The following is a 23,661-nucleotide window of genomic DNA, read 5'->3' as shown; positions in this document are numbered from 1 at the left end:
AAAGAAGAAAATAATGATACAGATAAATATCAAAAATAAAAATGAGCGCTATGAATGAGGTTAATGATTTTGCATCAGTTATTTTTCAGGTATTATGAAAAATTTCAAAATTTTGCATGGACCTCGTTTTCAGAGCAAAATGTTTAGATTTTTCACAAAACCCTGAAGACGACTGATGCACAGTCATTAACCTCTAATGAGTAAACTGCACATTCTATTAAAAGATCGTTCAAAATGTATACCTTATTTGTCTCTCTGCACAAGTCACAGCGAAAGTAAATTTGGTCTCAAGTCAGGGGTACCCAAACTTTTTGGAACACAACCATATTTGGATCACTCACTATCTTTTATCTAAATTATGCCACATGCCTGCCTTACTATGAAGGAGTCTGACGAACTCCAGTTTTGAAGCTTGCGACTTGATCTCATGGCTAAGGAACAAATATAATCTCTTCATGGTGCTTGCAACCATATAGCATGCCTGCCAACCGTTCCAATTTAATCGGATTCGTTCCGATTTTTGAGGTCAAGGTCACAAAAATCGGAAAAATCCGATTTTTGAAAAATGAAAAAAAAAAATTAATTTTTTTTTGAAAGTTTTTAGCGACTTTGGAGAACCACTGGACCTATTCTGAAGTGCCAGTATCATAGGGATTATTCACAGTTAATTTTTAAAAAAATTGGAAAAAATTACGAACAAATTACAGTTTGTTATTTTTAATATGCAAACCATTAACCAATATTTACCTCTTCATGTAGCACATATTATATATAAATGCATGGAAAACCAATGCATCTATAATATGTGATACATGAAGAGGTAAACACTAGTTAATGGTTTACATATTAAGGATAACAAACTGCAATTTTTTTGTAATTTTTTTTTCAAATTACCTGTGAATGATCTTAGCACTTCAGAATAGGTTTAGTGGTTCTCTAAAGTTGCCAAAAACTTTGAATTAAAAAAAAAAATTAGAAAATTTTTTAAAATTTTTCTCCAACCTTGAATAACAGGTAATTTAGGGTCTATAACTTCTTTTTTTCCAAAGTTTTGTTTAGCCTCTCGCTTCACTCTAATTAGACACTGACCTTAGTTCCAAAGGTTGGCAAGTATGCGCCGTTACGGGTGAGTGTGTGCTTCACACGCCCCAGGTCGCGCGCACCCTGTACAGATTTTTATTTTTACAATGTTGGCAGGTATGATATAGCAATATTTGTCCATTCAATTTCTTGATCATTGTTTACTGATGGCAGGCAGAACCAGGAGTTGATTGCACTTTTTGACATAATCATGTGACCTGTAAGTTGGACTTGAAATATCTGATATTATTATTATTTTGTTGTTACTGACTAAACTGAATAACAGTGAAGAATTTTACATGCGTTTTGAATTTTGATGATGAATTGTATACAGCAATTATGTCGTAAGTGAATTGAGATCATTTTGGCAAGTCCTGGAAGTCTTTGTAAAGTTAACCCGGAATATGACATGACCTTAAACTTCCCCACAGGGAGTGTAAATTTCAAATGGGGATACCTGAGCAGGCGTCTTCCATTTGAAATCTACACCCCCTGTGTGGAAGATTAAAGTCATGTCTTCCATAGGGGAAGTGTGGATTTTCAATGGAATAGCCCAGCCAGGCTTTTGGTGCATCTTACAGATGTAAAATCAGTGAACTCAATATTGTTTGACTGTTTTGTTGTTTTCAAGAGGGATTATAGGCCATCCTTTTGTTTAAAAATAATGTAAGAAATGAGTAAAAGACAACTGGCCTAGTCCCATATATATTTATAAAAAACAAATTAGAAAATCTTGTACTTTGAGTTATTCCAGTTGAAATCCATACACCCCCTATTGAAGAATGAAGACTTGACCTTAATCTCCCATACAATGGGTATAGATTTCAAATGGAGTTACCCATTCAGGTAACTCCATTTGAAATTGAAACTCCCTGTGTAGATGATTAAGGTTATGTGAACTGTGGAATGAATGCCTAGAGAACTAAACCATGTCAGCCACAAAAACATTGAAGATAACAAAGATGTGACTCAATTCAACAAAATAGGGATACTAATAGTCCATTTATTTTCAAGATTCTGCATTGTGATAAACAACTTTCAATCAGCTGTTATTGGATGAAATGCCATACGACATAAGAGCACCAAATTCAAGTTGTCACTATTTGGCCGTTAAACAATAATGAACATGAGGATTGGAATAATAGACTCGTAATTAAAAAAAACACTGGTGGCACCCTCCTCATTGGGCTTGATAATTCACACATCACATGCATAGTTACGGTAATTTCAGGAAATAACTTTCAAAATGCAAAGAATTGCCAAAAACACATGACAATTGCAAGTTAATTTAGAATTTTGTATTTTTTTTAACTATAGCCCATTCACAATTATAACTTGAATTATTTTTTTTAATGAAAACCAACAACTAAAAAGTATGAATTTGAAGTTTTATTAGTTGAAAGTTATCAGTATTGGAGGTATGAAAGAATTTAGATGGTTGGGAAAAGTTTTTGAAACAGCTGCTGGCAGCATTATTGTTTAATAGATAGTCTAGATCTGGCGAAAGTCAAATAAATGGTCAGGTTTTAGTTCCAAATGATTTTATTAAACTTGGACAGGGCATTTGTCCAGTATACCATATGTGAAGAAACCCCTATTTGAACATAAGTTGACCACAAAGGTCATGACCTCTGAATGAAATTGATATGTGTGCATTTAAAAATTGTGAATGGGCCCTTTGAAAATGTTTACTTGTTATTCTTTATGCTATATACAGGACTGTCAACAAGTGTTTAATGTTGTGAATTGATGTCTTGTGTAGCTTTATAGTATGGCAAGAGTTGTTAGTATGTAGGATATTTGTGAGTTTTGTGTGCAGGGGTGTGCTTGTTGTATCTAAATAGATGAAAAACTAGTGATCGTTAAACTTGTTTAAGATAGATTTTTTGCATTTGGGAAAGACAGGTGGTTTCTTGGTGAGAAGATACGTCAAGCTTGTTGGTACTTGTAGTTCATTCCTAAGGGCTGAGCAATGATACGGATTATACTTCCTGGTTTCAGATGACACAGCATAGTTCATTGGTCAATTTATTACATTTGCTCATCGCTTGCGACTAAGCTAGCAGCGAATCTACAGTCAACAAAATAAGTCTGCCTCGAGAGATTTTGGTATAATCCAAAACACCACAGCACCCTTTCTGTTGTTTTTAAATTGTCTGGTAAAAATATATATTTTTAATGGAGTAGAAAAGTGCACTCTTTCAATGCTCAACTTTGCAAAAATACATTGCCAAAAGTGGTCCAGTGGTTCTTGGATTATCCCAAAATATCTTAAGGCGGCACTTGCTTTATTGGTTGTATTAGCATGTGAATTGAGTGTAAAGATGAGCACATTGTGCATGAATCTTGCAGGATCACTTATTATTTCTTGACGACTTCAACTGACAAATGTGACCTAATTATCACCCTGTGAATCATGGCAAAATCATGGTTTATTTTAATGGTATTGTTTCTATTTTCTTGAACGACAACATTATTTTGCAGGAAGAATATCCAGTTTGACTTTCAAATGGTCATTATTAAGCAACCCCTTTAAATGACTTACAAGTGCCCAGGCCCTAATTAGGCTGAATATGGTGACGTACAAGTGTGTAGATAAGAATGCATTGAATGAGAGTTTAAATGGTTTTAACGGGTATCACGAATACAGCATTAAACTTACACTATGATGTTTTTTAATAATCAAGCGTGAGGATTGTCTGTTAGGCCAAAGAAGTTAAAAGAGGAGAGTCTGGACTCGGCCATGTTTGCAAGTCGCTCAAAGTAGGGTGCTTCTGGATCATTTTATTCTAGGTGCGTGCATGTATCAGATATTGCTTGCTGTCATGCTGCTGCATAACATGTGCCATAAAATGCCAGAGGTACACAATTTTGGTGCCCATTTTGACCATCCAATATGGCCGATTTCCCATGCTATGCACAATCTCCTTGTTTAACTTCTTTGACAACACTCTATCTCTATTCCTGGATTGGATTTCAGGTTAGTTGTTAACAATGGGCTCTTCCAGGTGAAATCCATACAACCCCAGGGAGTGTGAATTTCAAATGGGGTTACGGACATGTCTTCCCTAGGGGGTGTATGGATTTCAACTGGAATTGCCCAATATTTAATGCATCATAAGAGCAGTACGAGTAATGAAACTATATTGTATGTTGCTTTGACAAATAAAAGTTGAATATCTTACGGTGAAACTGGAAACGTTATTCATGTGTCTTTATTTTTATGTATATAGATTGTCATCCCTTTTCGCCAAATGCATAGTATAAAGGTAATATGAGTGCCCTTTAACATAAACCATAGAAGTGACAGCAATGCATACATACTAGGCACAAAAAGTATCCGAACATGTAAAACAAACACCATTAAGGACACTGAAACAAAATTGCAAAATAAAGTTAGTGGAAAGGTGGAGAATTTTGATACCATTTGCAGGGAGCGCTGGGCGGTCACTTCCATTGTAGCCTCTACACTATCTGCGAGAATCAACTTTTAGAAAGCACCTTAAACGGATAACACACGCCTGTTTTCACTTCCTAAGAGTTCATTCCTTCTATCAAATTTCATACCCTAAAGGATGATTGCTGCGCTATTTCACACCCTTGCAAATTTCAAATTTCGCCTACAAATTTCTTTTTACATGCTTTTTGAAGTTATTTATCTATCAATCTATCTTGATACAATTTTTCATGTTTTGACACCCTAAATACGATACGCGCATATCATGCCTACCCACAAAAACTACCCTTTTTACGCGAATGGTGTACAGGCCACAATGGGAGTGACCCCCATTAACGCTGGTAATGCATTAAAGCCATATTGTAACATTTGCTGAGGCCACCCTCAATATTTTTTACACGATTGTAGTGTACCCTGCAAAAATCACGGTGCTGTAGTTTTGTTGAAATCCAAGATTTTGAATAAAGCACAGGAACCATCGTTATTACGATGGAAATATACGAGTGTAACACATACGCGATGTTCTTAACACAGTAGAAATAAGACATGGGGTCGGTCATATCAAAAGGACCGTGCCATAGCACGACAAATGGAGCAACGGGCACTGCGACATCTCTGCTGGGAGCAAATTCCGAATTTCTTTATTGTTCAGCTCAAAATTAAAGGGGACATGTCTGACATTAATTAAAAGCTAACATTTTGGGGGAAAGAAATACTAAAGTATTTTTTATGGAAAGTTACAATATGGCTTTAAGTGTTGCTCTCACAACATGCATTACCAGTTGCATGGATGGTGGTCTTAAGTCCTCCCCTCTAACCAGTTCCCAAGATCACTTGGAATTTAGCCCCCCCCCCCCTTACCACATACCTGCCAACATTGTAAAAATAAAAATCTGTACAGGGTGCGCACGACCTGGGGCACGCGCTCACCCGTAATGGCACATACTTGCCAACCTTTGGAACAAAGGTCGGTGTCTAATTAGAGTAAAGCGAGAAGCGAAACAAAACTTTGGAAAAAAGAAGTTATAGACCCTAAATTACTTGTTATTCCAAGTTGGAAAAAAATTAAATTTTTGAATTAAATTTTTTTTTCTAATTTTTAAAAAAAATATTTCAAAGTTTTTGGCAACTTTAGAGAACCACTGGACCTATTCTGAAAATTCTGAAGTGCTAAGATCATTCACAGGTATTTGAAAAAAAATTACGAAAAGTTAGTTTGTTATCCTTAATATGTAAACCATTAACTAGTGTTTACCTCTTCATGTATCACATATTATAGATGCATTGGTTTTCCATGCATTTATAATATGTGCTACATGAAGAGGTTAATGGTTAATGGTTTGCATATTAAAAATAACAAACTGTAATTTGTTCGTAATTTTTTCCAATTTTTTTAAAATTAACTTTTTTTTTTGCATTGTCAAAAATCGGATTTTTCCGATTTTTGTGACCTTTGACCTCAAAAATCGGAACGAATCCGATTAAATCGGAACGGTTGGCAGGCATGTTACCAGTCTCATCCTTTAGGACCTGAAATCATTTGGTAAAATCACACATCACACCTAAAAAGAATCAACTCTGACACATGTTTTTTCTTACATTATATTTTGTATTTTTACACTTTCAGCCACATTTGTGGTTTTACAAAATACAACTTTACACAACATGCATTGTACATGATACACCATGTACACAACACAGCAGTGACCACTACAAATTGGATGCATTACCCCTAAAAGAAAGTGGAAGTTTCCTAATCATCAGTATGAAAACTGCTTTTCTGTGGTTAGTCTATTATCCCCGTCAGGGGTGATTACAAAAATGGGATTGTTTAATTATTTAAATTTCATCAAGTTTCCAAGTCATAATTTTGATTGTTTCAACACCAGCAGGCATTCTTATGGCATGCAGACAAAAGGCGGAAAAAGTAGCTGAAATTATTCGTATATTATCTGAAAATTCAGAATACAGTCTGCTAATTTGGTAATACCCTCATAAACAAACGATCCTTCATTCATTATTTGAAGGATCAATGTGATGTGATCAAGCAAAATGAGTTGAGCAAAATCAAAATTCAGTTCTCAATTTCTTTGTATGTGCCATTTTCAGTGGTTTTTTTTGCTGAAAACTCCCATTAGAATTGGCATTCAGAGATACGGTATTTAAGAACAATAAAATACAGTTGAATACTATTATTGGCTATAACTCAAAATTGACAAACGACTCAATTAGCTTAATCACATCACATATGCTCGATAAAGTCATTAAAGTCATAGTAAAAATGTTTATATTTTTTACAAGAAATATTTTTCTCTCCTTTCAGTAATCTAGTCAAAATCATATTCATATATGCCTCTTAAGTAGGTAAAAAGCTATAATTTATTATACCTTGAAGTAACAATGACAATGTTGAAGTTATCAAAAATCTTTCCACTTCTGCATTTACATATTTCACAAAATCAGCATACATGATGGGCTATGATGCAAGATAAAATTGACTTGACTGCCATCATTTTGCACCCAACTGTGGAGTCACCTTACAAAAAAATACAAACTCTTCAGAACACTGCCCTCTTGCGAGAGTGCCTTGTTCCTAACACTGGTTCCTAGTGCATTGTTCTTGGCTGGACACTTACTGGACTCTCACCAGTACTCATGCCTACAAATTCACTTGATATGGGCATAGCAATAAGCGAGCAATTTACCAGTGTAAACACTGAACTATTACTGCATAGTAAATTACTATTAAGTAGATAAGCTTTCTTGACAGCAATTCATACTAAGTTGTAGTATTTCAACAAATACGCCGTCCGATATCATGGTACCAGTGCAGCCGGTCCCTATGTGTGTGTCATTGTGCTTTCATCAGACGTGTCTCCAAAGTCAGAGACACCTCTGATGAAAGTTGACATGCTGTGCCCAGTACTGTGATATTTGACGGCGTAATCGCTGAAATACTTTAACTTAGTAAATTACTACTTTGAATGTTCAAAGTTGGAGGTGAGAGACCTAACCAGCATATCAGTTCCTTGGAGTCCTATTCATCTCCAATAGGGCAGTGCTTTTACTCTTGAAGAGATATACAAATGACATAGTTTTTGTTTATCATGTGCCTGCACGAGTAGTTTTATATACATGGGTGGCCTGCCACCTACTCAGTACATGTACACAACTCATCTCCACAATACACAGTTCAATATCTAATAAATATTCATTCTCAATTGTTCTTAAACTTAAGTTTGTTGCTTGGGCTAAAAATTATTTAAGATGCTGTTCATGCCAACAAATATCAATTCTATCATCCTAACGCCCCAACAAATGAAAACCAACAACCACAGCTCAAGTCAAGTGGGTTGAGGAGTTATGTAATGAACTGTGCACTCTGAGAATGAGACTCCTTGCAAAATAACAACAAGTAACATTAAATCTTATTCTACTGCAATAGCATTAATATGGCTCACTGAAAACCCTGGAAATTTCTAGATTTTTTTTTGTCTATTTTTGAATGGCGGTTTATCAGTTCATATGCCAAAATTCTTGTTGTATTTTCATAAAAACACTATCTTTTTTGCTTTTTCTTAGTTATGTAATCTACTTCTGTTTGTAAATACCAAAGATAATCACACAATATCAGTTTACTGTTGATATCTTTCTTTCATTTTTAACAAATCATAATTTGCAGTCCATTTTTTTTTCATTTCTTGGTTCTGATATCCTGAATGTAGGAAGCATTGATGAAATCGAAAGAGGTCAAAGTTCAAGAACATGGGGAGGTCGAATCAAACTCAAGTATTTGCCATTTCACAATGCGCAATGTTTGTATGGGGTGGCACAATGTTTGTAGGGGGTGGAAGGGGGCAATGGTATAAAAATTGACAACATGATAAGATAAAAATCCACTGGAATTTACAAATTCTTTGGAATCAATGGCAATTTTGGTGTTTGCACAGTTCGTTCACTAATTTTAAAAACTAGTCTCTTTCACAACTCTAGTATACATATACGCATCAACATCGACTGCCTGTATGTTAAGCGTGTAGTGTCATCAGTGTATGTGCACTAGATTTGTGATATCACATGTGCTGTTCTGATGATAGCAGAAACACCAAAAACAATAGGAAACTACAATGTTAATTACAAACACAACACCACCTGCAAGCAAATTAAGCTTCACTGGTAAGTCACATCATCACTCTGGTATCGGTTAATTAACTAATTAACGAGTTTTAAGTCGTTAAGCGGCAGGCATATGAAGACACATGCTCAAAATGAAGTAGCCACATGAACACTGCTGTTTATGTATACATTATAGCGGCATAGTATGCCTCACAATTACTCAAGACTATGTACAATACAATACAGCTAAAATATGCACACACGCAGGCGTACGCAATTTAGGCTTTTTTTTTACTATTTACTATTTTTTGTGTTTTTTTCATATTTGTACAATTAGGCACATGTTCTGGGATAAAAGAATGTGCCGTGTCGTTCTTGTGTCGTTGCTATTCTTGACAATTTTTGCACCTTTTCATGGAAAAAATAAAATATGTGCAAGTATTGTCCTCACCAAAACATTTATATTTCTTTGTACATTTTCAGTGTGAGTACTTGCTTTTCCCTATTTACCTTTTGAAAATCGTTTCCACTATAAATACCCTGTTTTTGTCACAAACAAAATTGTTTTTTTTTTTTCTATGTCCATCCAGTTTGCCAAAAATAACAACACACGTAAACTCTCACGGCACAAACAAGTCCCTGGTTCTCCATCAAAAACAGGAAACATCTACTTTTCAACCATATAGCAGACGTATAATAGAAAGGATTATGTGTGAACTCTCTGTACAAAAACAATGATATAACATACTTTTCAAATTTCAATGCACAAAAATACATCTACAATCTCAGAACTGTAATGCAAACATCATCCAATGCGCGCACAAACAAAAGCTATCAATTTTTTTCTTTATACATAATAATATAATATACTTATCGATACCCTTGTTATATTAACAGCTATAATAATGGGTGGGATACAAACGTCATCCACTGCCAATTTCCCAAAATGGCAGCTTTTCATATACAGCAATATATTCCAGTACCAACACACACAGTACTGTCCTAAAAATAAAGAAAAACAAAAAAAATAATAAAATACCTGGCATGGCTGCCATAATGCACAAATATTACAGTGCTTTCCACTCAACACTCAAAGAGGCAGTTAGGAGCGTTTCTACACACCACAGCTTCTAGGAGCGTTTCTACACACCACAGTTTCTCAAAAAGAATTGTGGTTACAAGGTTTCTAATATTACCCAAGAGTTGCAGAAACAGAGGCAGTATCAGCCTGTCGGTATCAAATTTGAAAATTGGATGAATTTCATTTTGAAACATTTTATTTCTATGAATTGGTCTCTGAGCTACTTTGGATTGGATTACTTGAAGCTAAACAACAATGAGCAGCGTCGTAGGAATGTCTTATGCTGTATCTGCTCTCAAAAGACCAATTACATGTCAGCTAAAAAATTGATGCCACAACAAATTGAAAGATAATTCATTAAAATACTTCTGTGTTTTATAAAACAATCGTTTCTGTTTTTGATGTTTTTTTTGGTTGTTTCATTTTCACTGCGGTCATTCAGCGAAACAGATACCACGTGGATACCAGTTATTCCAAGTGCCCCCCCACCCGTCCCTCCCTGACAAAAATAAAAGTGAATTTATCATGCTGTTGTCGGTCAGCAATCACTTTAGTATCAGGTCAAATTATATTCAATAACATAGTAATCTATCCCAACAAAATATATTATGGATAAAATAAAAAGCATATTTTCTCGGTCTGTTCCTACAATATGTCCAAGACCCTATGAAAAAAAAGTATCTTAATTTACTTGAAAAACCACAGCAGCAAGAAAACACCTTTTTTATCTAGTGTGAGTAATTGCACCTTAATGATAAGAACCTACAATGATCAACTCTGGTTTCATTATAAAAAAATCTACATGTCACAACAAACAAATGAAATGTTCATTTAATCTGAATTTCTGAATAAAACCATGAAACAGTGTTTTGATGTGAGCACTACACACTTAAATGTGTGACCATCTACCATGAATGAGTTGTAACATAGACAGAGCTTGTTTTGAGATATAGACCATTACAAAGGATTTCCAAACATTTCTACTACTGCAAACAAGCATCGGGGATGTGTAATATATCAGTGTAAAGCTTATTTTGAGGTTAATTTGCCTGTCCAATATCATAACAAGTGACAATTCCAACATTACAGTGCATTTGCGCTGGATGGTCGCATATTTTCAAAGTGCATTTGTATTAGGCTCATCGCAAGAATACTTTACACATAACATGATTAGTTTTATTATAAATTTGCCATCAAAGTGTTACATCATGTATAGTAAGCAGATTATCATTATGTCAACTGGATCACGCTTTTGAGTCCCGAACCATGATCAAAAGTCTACGGCATGTAGCATCATTCCTATAGTGTGTGTGATCCAGGTACCAAGGATTTGTGTAACCACTTCACTGTTAAATTGGAGACAAACTTGATTTTTTAAAATAAATATCCAAGATTTCACAAAGAATGACTGAATGAGAAAAAGAAACAATAAGTAAGTATAGCAGCTGCTTCAGTATAATTTCACTTGGATGCAAGGGATGGTGGGTGCAGCTTGCAAAACTAATTCTCATAATCACGATCAAGTTCAAACGGTGTAAAGAGAAAATACAGACGTGTAAACTATGAAACTCTTCTTTGAGCAAGATACAATGTAAGAGCTGTTCTGAATTCAGGTTTATTCCTTTACAAAAATGCCAACAAAAAAGTTTGTCCATGCCCTTTTCTTCTCTCTCCTACTATGAAATGTACACAATGTTTCAAAGTGCTGCTACAAACAATGCTATATTTACAGGAATTGAGTTTTACATGGCACAGGCAACATCATGGTAAACTTTTTGATTACAATATACAGCATACCTTACATTACAGGTTGTTTTGATTGGTACCCATCAGGTCCTAGTGATTATGGCCAAGACTGCTACATCAAAATGTAACATTAGATCCATCTGATTTGTACATAAACATTACCAAGAGTGTTAAAACAGTAATTTGTGGTCATATCAAGAGCATCCAATGTTACAAGGCACGCCTTTCAATCAATATCAAAACTGATCAAATCAAAAATGATCCGTGTAGGAGTGTGAATTTGAATCTCTACTACAGCTAGCTGCCAACCTACTATAACACATGTGTTCCCCTATCTTATAAATCTGAATTTTCCATACAAACTCTGTATTTTCATACATTCTAAATTGAAAATAGTATACCAGTTGACGGCTAAATGCATTGCTGGCAGCACTCGCAAACGCAAACGTATTTCCACAGAAATTCTGATGTGCCTACAAGTGTTAAAACTCAATCCCTGTATATCCATTGTCTTCCCATATAAAGCTTTAGGTTACACTCGTTATTGATTCACTCATTTGCAAACGGGAGGAAAAAATGAAATCACACAAGTTTCTAAGAATTAATGATTTGTACTCTACCCACAAAGCCCAATAATATTATAAAAAACCACCCAACACAATATTCAACAACTACAAAGAGGTATTCAATGATTTTTGTTCACATGGACAAGAAAAAAAGTAACTTATAACCACCACAGAATACTGGCAACAACTTGTTTTTGATTGGTTAATTTTTCACAGGTTGCAAAAATACAAAGGTAGGACAAGGGTTTGAATTGCCACAATTCTACATGATTCAAATAGGTACACAAAAGCACTACTTTGATTCCTTGTCCAACTCCAGTTTGTTAAGTACAGCACCGCACAACCCATCTATGATTGTCATAATCTTAGTGGACCACTAATGGATCCTTGTGGAACACCTCTTGTTTTAAGCTAAATTTTTGGCCAAATTTACCTTGACCTCGTACTCAACCTGCTCAGAGCTGCTTAAAGATATAAATACTGCACTTGGTACCAGTCTTGTACAAAAAATCTACATGATTAATAGTTTCATACGATAAAAAATGTGTCCGGTTGACATCTGTGAAACGTTTCATGTCTACAAGAATCACCAAACTCACAACATGACTTGAAAAATTCAGTGTATACAAGTTGCTACACTACTCTTGTTGTAGGAGCACCCCCCTGGTATGAAGGTCTCCATTGTAACAAACAGACTGACCAATCACAGAGCTGCACATCAATTTACAGGTAGCCTTTGTACAATAAGCTCTTGCACAAGCACCTGATAAAAGTAGTCCAACACCTCAACACATGTACAAACCGCTGGTGTGTCTAAAGCACAATGGTAAAGCAGACTTAAACATAGCACTTGGTTGTACAGTCACATCATGTTGGCGTACCAATGCCGACATAACTCTTCTTTCCATGGCGTACGTCTCTTCTCTGCACTTAGCTCCAAGCATGCTTGGGTAAACACTAACATTACACCCTGTGCAAGCTTCTGTCCGTTTCAGTTTTTTATGGCAAGAATTTTCTACATGCAGCTACGTAAGCAATACATATTTAGATTTGGTTAACCATCCGAATGGCTGACAACACTGTTACTATGACGACGAGGGTGCAGCTTCCTCCTCCATGGGTTCTGATGATCTGTGAAGATAAAGGGTCAAATACTCCATTAATAATCAGCACAATTATCAACTACACTTTTAAACTAATTCTTTGAATTGTTTTATGCCAAATATTAAAAAATCTTGATTAAATTCAACTTTTCTCAGTTTTGTGTCTGTGGTTCTTTATTTTGGCACTTTGCAGAAATATCAAGATCAGTTTTGGGTTTTTTTTACATAAGTAAACCATATGCAACATGATCAAGGGGAATGAGTCAGATGTCGCTAATATTGTTTTTGAGATATTGGCTAAAACAGTGTTCAAATTCTTTTGTTTTATATTGTTTTCACCCATTGATAAATTGTAACCAGATGTGTCCGATTTTGATGGGGTTTGTATCAAGATGTAGCATTCGTACACTGCCAGAAAATGATGTAAAAAACTTCTAATTGAAAATTGCTGACATATGCGACTCATTGCCCTTGATCATGTCACATATATGAATTTATCAAATTTTGCTGGGGAGCCTGGAAGACTCAGAGCAGCGAGTTACTTTTTGCAATCAAATTAAACTGCACACACATGATTTTGCTCTTTGCAATAGTAAAATGAATACATCAATAGCGTAAAAGCCATAATATGTACATGTATAGCACCACTATAAGGCGATTCAATTTCTTATAAGGTTCTGCTGGAACATGTAGGTGCAAATGTGCAGTGTTCGATTTACCTGGATTCGCATCGCAAAATGCGAGTCATTTTTTACAAACTGCTACTCAACTACACAGACCAGTAGCAAAAAATGCGATCCCAAAAAATTGGGGAAAAATGCCTACTTGCGATCGTGAACCACGCTGATATACCATCATTTGCAAGTTGCCATTTGTCGAAGTCAAAAATGTTTCCATAAATTCTATTTCCAAGAAAATAATCCACAAAAATATGACTCAAAAGTCCCTAAATGGTGATGTTTACGCCATTAAACTAAATACAGTATCCTCCCTTGTATGAAAATTTATTGTTGTGTTACAAACTTCCATGTATTACCAGATAACTAAAAACGTGCATATTAATTTTATGACGTCATAGAAGTAGCACTGTTTATATGGTGTATAGTTCAGTGGTGAGATGGAAATATCGTGTGTCCTTGGTGACAATCTTCCAAAATTATACAAGATTTTTAGGATTTCATAGATTCCTCACATTATTTTAATGCTTCAGCTAATAAATTAATGAGTTTCCTCTACTCAAAAATTGAGGACTTCTCTTGATTACTGAAGGAAAATTTGCGTTTAGAAAGGGCACACGATAATCAGCTTAGGAAGTTTAGGTGCCGAATTTTGAACCACATTCGGTCTGCAACACTGCAGTTGCATAACATTTTTTTATGCATTGAGTACTGGGATTGAGTAATCTGTGAGAAGATAAGAAAATACAAAAAAATCGATAAAATATGGTGAAAACAAACTGCTACTCAAAATTTTGGAATTGCTACTCAAATCTGAAAGTGAGTAGCAATTTTTGCTACACAAAAAAATAGATGAAAATCGAACACTGCAAATGTGACAAATGAATTGCAACCAATAAGACTTACTCTGCTTGTTCCTCCCCTGGTAGCTCCACATGCCTCATAGACAATGATGCAAGAGCAGTGACTGTGTCTGCCTCTTCCTTCTCACGCTTCAATGCCTCCTCCGCCGAACAAGACACAAGTTGGGTCATTGTTCTCACACTGGTCCAGTACTCAGCTGAAAGCCACAAGAAAAATGGGAACACTATAAATACCATGTACCATAGTAAATTGAACATTAAACAATGATGATTGCTAGTATTATTCTTTGTTTCAACTCAAGTTCGGTAGTGATGTATGAGCGTATTTTGCTGGTCAGTTTCGCATCGTGTGTGTGAAGTTAATAATCGTGCAGAGCATATATTCGCACACATTCAAAGGTGGTTTGTGGTATGCTTACAGCGCAACAGTGAAAAAGCATTGACGTCACTAGTGAACCAATGTATAGCATGGCAAATACCTTTATCTACCTTTATTTTCGCGGAACATTAATTTTCACGCTTTTGGCACTTAACACAGCCACCACAAAAATAAAAACATGTAAATTTGTTCTTTTATGCATAGGTCTATGTTTGAAAACTCAAATTTGAGAAAAGTAGTTAAAAATCGGCAAAGCGCAAAAAATTACATGTGCGAAAATTAACATTCTACAGTAACGTAAAACAAATGTTAGTCCACTTACATTGGATGCGTATCGTTTGTTGTAAGCACTCAATCGCGTTCTCGTTTGGTGTGTCAGTCAGAGCTTTCTTTGTTATCGGTGGTCCCTCATCTCCAAGAAGTACCTGGGCACATACTTCGGCTCCATCACAGATAGCCGGTAAATCGTAACCGCCTTCTAAGGCTAGTACAACACGGCCGCCTGCCAAACCCATCAACTTTTTGGTCATGTACCCAAAGCCTATTGAAATAAGGAAAACAAATTTTGTACTAAATGCAAACCAAAATAAGGTGAGAAAATTCATATGGTACAATTTTCAATCTATATTTGCTTGACACAGATCAGATCTAAGAGCATCTTTATATTATTTGGAACTACAGAGTGAAATTGACACCCTTCTGAATAAAAAACAAAAGCAATTTACAATTACATAGAATCATTGCACTTAAGTGAGAGTTGCTGAACACTTTGACCCAAGACATCCCTTATAAATCACTTTTAGCATCATGCAGGGATGCAGCTATATACAGGAGTGAACCCTTGTCAACCTACATAACCATCACAGCCAGGATCAGCTCACTGAGGTTTGAGACCAGGACAATTGGCATTAAGTTCTTTGTCATGGTGAATTTCAAGCTAGCTCAATTTGTCCACATGCAAATCTATTCTTTTATGCATAGGTCTGGTAGGTTGCACTATGGACCACAATTACCTCATCCCAATGCCATAGTTCAATAACCTCAATTAAACAATCATAGTGCACAATTGACCTCAAGTTGCAGAATATGAGTTTTTGTACCCAAATTGTCAAAGGTCATTCAATGAATGTAGAAATGTATTGGGGTTAAAGAACTGTGCCTTGATAGATGTTGTGGATGCTAGTGTTGTTAACTTACATGCAGGTGTAACCTTGTAGCCTCCGAGTGGATTAGCATGTCCATCAGCTGCATCAAACCCTGCTGATACCAGAACTACATCGGGTGAAAACTCCCTTGCTATCGGTAGAATTATAGACCTGCACAAAAACAACATAGCAAATTAGTCAATCAAATCCTCAAAGCAGGTCAAGTCAAGTATCTAACAAACAATGAATGTCAATTATTTTACAAATCAAAGCCTGACTTACTCAAAGAGCTTATTAGGGGGCTGATGGAACCATGAATTGATTAAAAACAAATAAACAAAATGAGTTGGACAGTCTACCCATGGGGCCACTTGCCTCTATGACTGAAAGAGAGTTCCCCTTCACACTCGAGCTCTCAGCTTGTTTTTTCTATTTGGGAAATGAGTAAATTACTTAACTCATAACATGATACAATGAACAAGATTTATTTTTCTTCCTACTATCATTGTAACTTGGCAGTAATAACAATACCTGTTGCAGCTAATTAGTAATATAAACAAATGATTACACCATCTTTTCCTGATGGCATCCCTTGAATTTAGTAGCCTCTGAGCACTATTGGGATTAGCCTGGTTTCGGCCGAATGTTATAAATAAATAAATAAATAAACTTGTTCAAATAAGACAAAAAAGGGAGTTGTTCAGCCAAAATGGGTCAGTTGGCCTCCAGTCATCTGAAGAGGGAATTGAATTCTTACCTGAATGCTGCGAGGTATTCTGTGTCTCCCATTGGAGGCTCAAGAGCACCATGCCATGCTACGTTTACATTGTAACCCAGTCCAGTACCACAACCACACTGAAATACCAATCAACACACTCATTAATAACACTCAGATACCAACATTGTCCAAATTTTCACCCTTGTGTTTTTTCTCACTTAATTATAACTGTATTCATTCTCAGCAGGTTTGAATTAATTATAACAAAATAAACACTACATTACAAAGTTGTCTGCTGCTTTCTCATCACTGAAGTATAAAAAAAATCAAACAATATTCCATTTCTATGAAGCTGAAATACTCTTCCTTGCAAAATCATGAAATCATAAAACAAAAACTCATGATTTTGGGCATGACACAAACCACAAGGTTGACTGCAAAAAGGTGCCACTTGACACATTTTGTGTCCTAAGCTATGTCAATGAAACTCAAAAGAAACCTTACCTCATCTGGTGCTCCCGTCCCTGGGAAGAAGTTACCATTGTCATGACGATGCATGGACATATAAAGCACATGAGGATCTTCATAGAAGATCTTCTGTGTAGAGTTGCCGTGGTGCACATCCCAGTCAATAATCAAGATTTTGTTCAGTTTCAACTTGAGTCTCAGCTGTTTGGCCGCAATTGCCACTGAGTTGAAGAAGCAGAACCCCATCGCTTGCGAGCTCTCCGCATGGTGACCGGGAGGGCGCACTATCGCTAAACCGTTTTTCAGTTCTCCAGCTGCCACTTTAAAAGCTAGTTCTATAACGGACCCTGTCGCCTGGACACACAAAATGAAATACACAAGATCACACTAATGAAAATTATGTTCTTCAAATTATTTACACAAAATTATTATAAAGGAGAATAAATTTATAAGCTAACCCCCCTCATTTATTGTAATTGTAAATGATTAAAATCCTTTCTTTAAAAAAAAATTTAAATGCATGGAAAAAAAATATATGATGTGCATAATAATCACATTAGAAATTGAAAGCATAGTCTCTTGCAAAGACGTTAATACATACCATGCGAGCTGCACTTGGTGAGTGAAGATCATTCCAGATAGTGTCTGTGTCAACTCCTAACCCGCCACAATGTAACCAGGTAAAATTTAACTTCGGAATGCATGCTGTGGAGGGGAAAAAATCAAACATTTTGAATGTATGAACAATTTCCATAGAGCAGTAGTAAATTTGTCTTTGAAAACAAAATATCTTTGACCTGTTTTAACTTGGTGACCATTATATTGCTATATATGTGATGACTTAAAACCATCAAAACTTTTACTAATAATTGAATAAATTGGTAAACAGCCAGTGTGTAAAATACTGCAAAAAAGCAGCAAGTCTTTCCTGAAAATAACCTGTGTATATATTTGGTTTTGATGTATCGGTGCTCGGACACTGTCTTACTGTCTAGTTTTCAGTGGTGTACCAGACAAAAACTTCAAAGGTGGGCAAAACTATTAATAGTGGCAACATTTTAGGGTGTCCGTTTGACAGGCTGGCTAGGAAAATTGCATGTCCGATGACTAAGTAGTCATTCTCGGACATGTGCAATTTTGCACAATACTATAACTGCTAATTTAGGACAAAAAAAATTATATAGTACTGCAAGGTTGTTAATTTTGAATTCCTACAAGTTCTTTTGATAAATTTCAGTGACTTACCTAATTTTCTGGTGTCTATTTTGGATCTATTTGGCTGACTTGTTCCATAGAAAAGCACATAACCTTCACTATGACATGACTGTAATTCTTCTAATGTAGCTTTCCTTGTTCTTACTCGCTGTAACAAAGAAAATACCAACAAAAACCATCAATAAACTTGTCCATTCAAATCACAATTTCCATCATTTTTCTGTTCCTGTGTGTTTATGTCCATCCATCCATCCATCTGTCTGTCTCTCTCTCTCCCTCTCACACCACACACACACACACCCCCCTACATGCATTCATCGGTAAATAGGGGTTCTGTACTGGACTGATGAGAGAGGACATTTCTTTTTTTTCTAATATTCTGCACCTAACCAGGGATGTTGTCCTGTTTTACACAAAATAATTATACTCAATTTTTTTTTGGATTTTCACCTATCAACAGATCTAATTTTTATATCAACAATAGGGGACACACTCTCAAATGCATTTTTCAGCTGTTTGCAGTCAATTGTACATGTCAGCTAAACGGGAAAGTCCCCGGTTGCAGTAACTTCCACACTTGAAATGCTGCGTTTCATATTAACATCCACCTTTGCCGGCAAACACGCATACACACATAGGTTGTATTACAAACAAAATAGCAGTCACTTACCTCACATCTATTGACAATTTGTGTTTCTTGGAGGCGTGCCCAGATACTCTGCAGACGACCCGGATGTTCCGGATGGTTAGCGTTGTCCCCACACGCATTACACTGATGTTTAAGCATGACCGTGTCGTAGGCTAGCCCTGTTGTGAAGCGGTGTTTGGTAGGTAGGTGTTCAGCAGGTGGAATGCCTAGGGGTAATGTGGAGGAGGCTGGCGAACTTTGTGTTCTTGTTAACGACCTGTGACCTGCTTGCACCTCTGTGAGTAAAAAAAAGAGGGAAAATGAATATATATTCAAATGAGGGACTCCCAAATTAGAATATATTGATGTTCTTTGCGTTACGTCACAGTCTGACTATATGGGTTTGAGACTGTGTGAGTAGATCCAGAGGGCTGACAGTAAATTTCGCTGATCCCTCCTGTTCTTTTCTATGTCGATTTAACACACGATTCCCGCTGTTGTTTTGGTTCCACTTTAGCACCCCCGGTACACGCATGGAGGTCGCCATTTGAGGTTTTAGCACCCACTTTAGAACCCGGCTACCACGACTACGCGTTCAGCATCGCGCGCTGTCACGCGTTCCCAACTGTCAATCATTAGGGGTCAATCACCTCGAGCTTGACAACAATATCTGAATAGACTATCGCCAAGTCTTACGTGTATGCGTGAAATTTAGGTTAATTTTCGTGATTGAAACACTATTTTTCTTGTATAAATCTTGGCCCGGATAGCGGGATTGTTGGTTGATTTAATGCATATGATAAATTAAGTTCATGGATGCGCTAAAAAATATAATTAAAAGTATTCAAAAACCTGTTCAACATTTGAAAAAAATGCACTGTAGCAGGCTTGAAAAAGTCTAACCGTGGATGCAGCAAGCCGTGATTTTTCATGACTTGAACGCAGAGCACGGACGCGATATGGCCGGTAGAAATCGCGGTAGTGTTCCAGGCCTATGCGATGGCAGGGTAATGGCGGCTTCCATACTTTAGTTGCTTTTAAAACGAGCTGTCTACGGGCTGGTAGATCACTTCAGGTTCAGTTTCTATCTCAGCAACACATTCTGTTCTGTTGCGCAGTTATAATTTTTTATTCTCATTTTAAAGTGTGTGTCAAGTTTGCTTCTTCAGAAGCATGAATGTTTCAGAAAGATTAATAAATACTTATTTTTCAAGTTGTGACGGTTTCAGTCTAGGGTGGTATTTTGGTCGATTAAGTTTATTTATAGGATGGTACAGTGTGTGCTTGTCAATTAGCAGCAATATCTGTTACTGTGTGTATGTAGTCTGATGTAAGGATAGTCATAACAAAGGGGTTTAGCAAAGAATAGTCAATTATACATGAATTTTGTGATACGTGTACAATCTTTTCAAATTGGTCTATAGTAATATAATGATTCCAGTGATTTGAGCCATTGGATATGTTGCATTTTACCCCATCAATTTTCAAAATGATTTCAACTTTTTACATTTCCTTAGTCTACCACACAAAGCTTCTTCTGATAGAATCTGCTTATTCTTATCAACCTTGCCCTTGATAATTGGGTTTGATTCTTGCACTACTTGATGATATTTATATCATCAATGGCTACCCCCTAAGGCATGGGTAGTTATCCACTGCTCAATGGCTTCCCCAATGGAAGGCAGGGGGAAAATCAATGGCTACCCCTAGGGAAAGGCACAGCCCTGCTGAATGGCTACCCTAGGGAAGGGCAGGGGACGGCTTAACCTACCTTGCTCTGTCAGACGTAACCTGCCAAGTGACTGTTGTCTCAAGAGTTCTTCTTGTTCCTATGGTAACAACAAACACAATACAATCAATTTAACACAAAGTGCAAATGGCAACAGTCTGAATTCAATTATTTGTTTGAATTGTCCTTTGTATTGTCCCAAACATTTTGTTTGTTTCTCAGGCTACTATGATGACATTAGCAACTGTATCTTTCCTAGGAATCTTGCAAACAAATAACATGATCGTTTAGCATGTATCGCATTTCATTACAAATATATCGCACATTAAATTACACAGATTATTCATGCCTTATAGTAACAGTATATAGCAAATATCTGTCAAGGTCACACATTTAATACCCTCTTGGGGTTTCTTTACAATATAATACAACAGCCAAAAATAAATGGGGCTTGCTTGAAGCTAGTCCAAACAGGAAGTGTAACCCGTGCCAAGATTGTTACGTATTAATGCCTTCTTGTAACAAAGCCAACGCTACGCTGCCAAAATAGCTGTTTACAGGGCGGCCACTTGTCTCACTAAACACGGTATCTAGGAAGTGATGGATTCATTCATGGATTTCAAAAATAGAAGACTCTAAGTCACGTTTTGATACAAACTATGTGGTAGAATAATGCAAGCGAGTCAGAATAATGGCCACATACAAAAAGGTTTCAATGTTTCACCATTGATTACTATCCTTCGACACTGTCATGTTAATGATGAAGTGCACTGGCTTAGCCAGAACGTTTTTAGAGGAGGGAAGAGGGCAAAGGGTGCAGGGGGAAAGGGTGCAAGGCAACTTTCAAGGCGGGCAAAATTGGATGAAAATGGTCCAAAATTGACTTAAAAAGTACAAAAAGTTAAAAATCAGGGCATCCAGCATCCCACAGAGTCCCCTTTGCCCCCCCCCCACCCTCCCCCGGCTGCTTCACCGATGAAGTGGGGTCACGATAGGCTAAGGTAATCACATTATAAAATATGCACCTCATTCACCGATTAACCCTAACCCCCGAAGGACTTTTCGGCGACGGGAAGGGAAAGAAGGAAAGAATAAAGAGAGAAAAGAAGGAAAGAAGTTGTTTGCTCTGGCTGGGATTCGAACCCGAGACCCCTCGCATGCCAAGCACTCGGTCGGCGACACTTTGCCATGGGTCTTGGGCTTCGCTGGCCAGCAAAACCGTGCCTATATATCACTTAGGGCGATTGCGTCATCACACCACGTGGGATGCATGCACGAACAGCGCATATATCAAGTAGTATTTTGTAGTATTCATGCGGGTTAGGGTTAAGGAAGCCGATACTGAGTTTCGATAGTGGTAACCTAACCCTAACCCCCTAAGGGCTTTTCGGCGACGGGAAGGGAAAGAAGGAAAGAATAAAGAGAGAAAAGAAGGAAAGAAGTTGTTTGCTCTGGCTGGGATTCGAACCGAGACCCTCGCATGCCAAGCACTCGGTCGGCGACACTTTGCCACGGGTCTTGGGCTTCACTGGCCAGCTAAACCGTGCCTATATATCACTTAGGGCGATTAAGCGTCATCACACCACATGGGATGCATGCACGAACAGCGCATATATCAAGTAGTATTTTGTAGTATTCAGGCGGGTTAGGGTTAATGTTGCATGCATCATTTGACCCTGACATGACCCACTTCTTTTCATGCAGTAATCAGGATGCTTACATCAGTAAGAGCAACGAAAGGACACTGCTCAGGATAGGGCCTAAATTCCTAAAGACCTGTTATGTCTGGCAAAGTCCCCACGCCTACATTCTATGTACATTACATTCCACAAATTCATAAGTACAGTGGGCACATATGACACTTTTCAAGTCAAAATACAGTACAAACTTTTTGGTATGAATAAAAACATTTACTTATAGTTTGATCAACTCGTAATCGGCGGGCCTTATAACATTGCAGATTAATACCGATATATTTTATTTTGAGAATTGTCTGGTAATATCTCGCCAGATGCATCACGAATTCTAAATTGAAGTCCTATATTTTGTCTGCTTTTTTAACATGCAAAATATAGACCAAACAGGTCAACTATATCACTGTTAACTTCGGTCTACTTTTCCACATAGTGATAAAAGTCTAACAATTCTTGCTGATTACGAGCTGAACTATGGCTTCATATATTATTCACACTAGCTTCAATTTGTTTTGTTGCCATAGCAACCTCATCTCTCTCTTCAAACAAGTTCTATATTTATATGTCTTGTGACTCACTTGATTCCATAACTTGCTATTTTCTCCTCATTACTACACAGGAATTTAATTACTAGCTATATATTTTGCACGCCAGTGAAAGTCACCAAACACGCCACCTTGCTTTCTCTTTATAATTGCTGATTCATGTTCAAGCTTGCCAAGCAGCCGTCAATCATCGAAATCAACTGATCAAATTAAATCTATTCCAATACAACACAACATTAACTCATGTATCAGTTCATAATCCTATTACAGAGAGTATCAATAAACCTTTTCATTCATTTAATTTATTATTATTAAGCTATAATTCGGATTGAGTGTGTCTTTATGCAAATTAAATGCAAGTATCTATAATTAAATAACATAACAGATTTTTTATGCTATTTATATTTACTTATAACATTCGGTTAAAGCCAGGCAAAACCCAATAGTGCTC

The 23,661-nt window shown here is 36.7% G+C and overlaps 1 protein-coding gene across 8 annotated transcripts in view; it reads right to left on the bottom strand.

Annotated features, from left to right (window-relative positions):
• Positions 1–10,892: 10,892 nt before the first annotated feature.
• LOC140150809 (histone deacetylase 4-like) overlaps positions 10,893–23,661 on the bottom strand; it is a 119,706-nt gene continuing 106,937 nt past the window's right edge. For all 8 annotated transcript variants that reach the window (XM_072172943.1, XM_072172946.1, XM_072172941.1 and 5 more), the window contains 10 exons: positions 21,014–21,071; positions 19,285–19,538; positions 18,645–18,762; positions 18,001–18,104; positions 17,436–17,753; positions 16,971–17,068; positions 16,266–16,384; positions 15,391–15,609; positions 14,733–14,886; positions 10,893–13,177 (listed from right to left, as the gene is read on the bottom strand). In XM_072172943.1, the coding sequence (XP_072029044.1) occupies positions 13,132–13,177; positions 14,733–14,886; positions 15,391–15,609; positions 16,266–16,384; positions 16,971–17,068; positions 17,436–17,753; positions 18,001–18,104; positions 18,645–18,762; positions 19,285–19,538; positions 21,014–21,071 (1,488 nt within the window). In that variant the 3' untranslated portion in view covers positions 10,893–13,131. The remainder of the gene's footprint in view (positions 13,178–14,732; positions 14,887–15,390; positions 15,610–16,265; positions 16,385–16,970; positions 17,069–17,435; positions 17,754–18,000; positions 18,105–18,644; positions 18,763–19,284; positions 19,539–21,013; positions 21,072–23,661) is intronic.

Source organism: Amphiura filiformis, chromosome 4 (genome assembly GCF_039555335.1).
Source record: "Amphiura filiformis chromosome 4, Afil_fr2py, whole genome shotgun sequence".
Lineage (NCBI taxonomy): Eukaryota > Metazoa > Echinodermata > Ophiuroidea > Amphilepidida > Amphiuridae > Amphiura > Amphiura filiformis.
The sequence above is the reverse complement of the archived record's forward strand: the minus strand, read 5'-3'. Positions and strand labels throughout refer to the sequence as shown.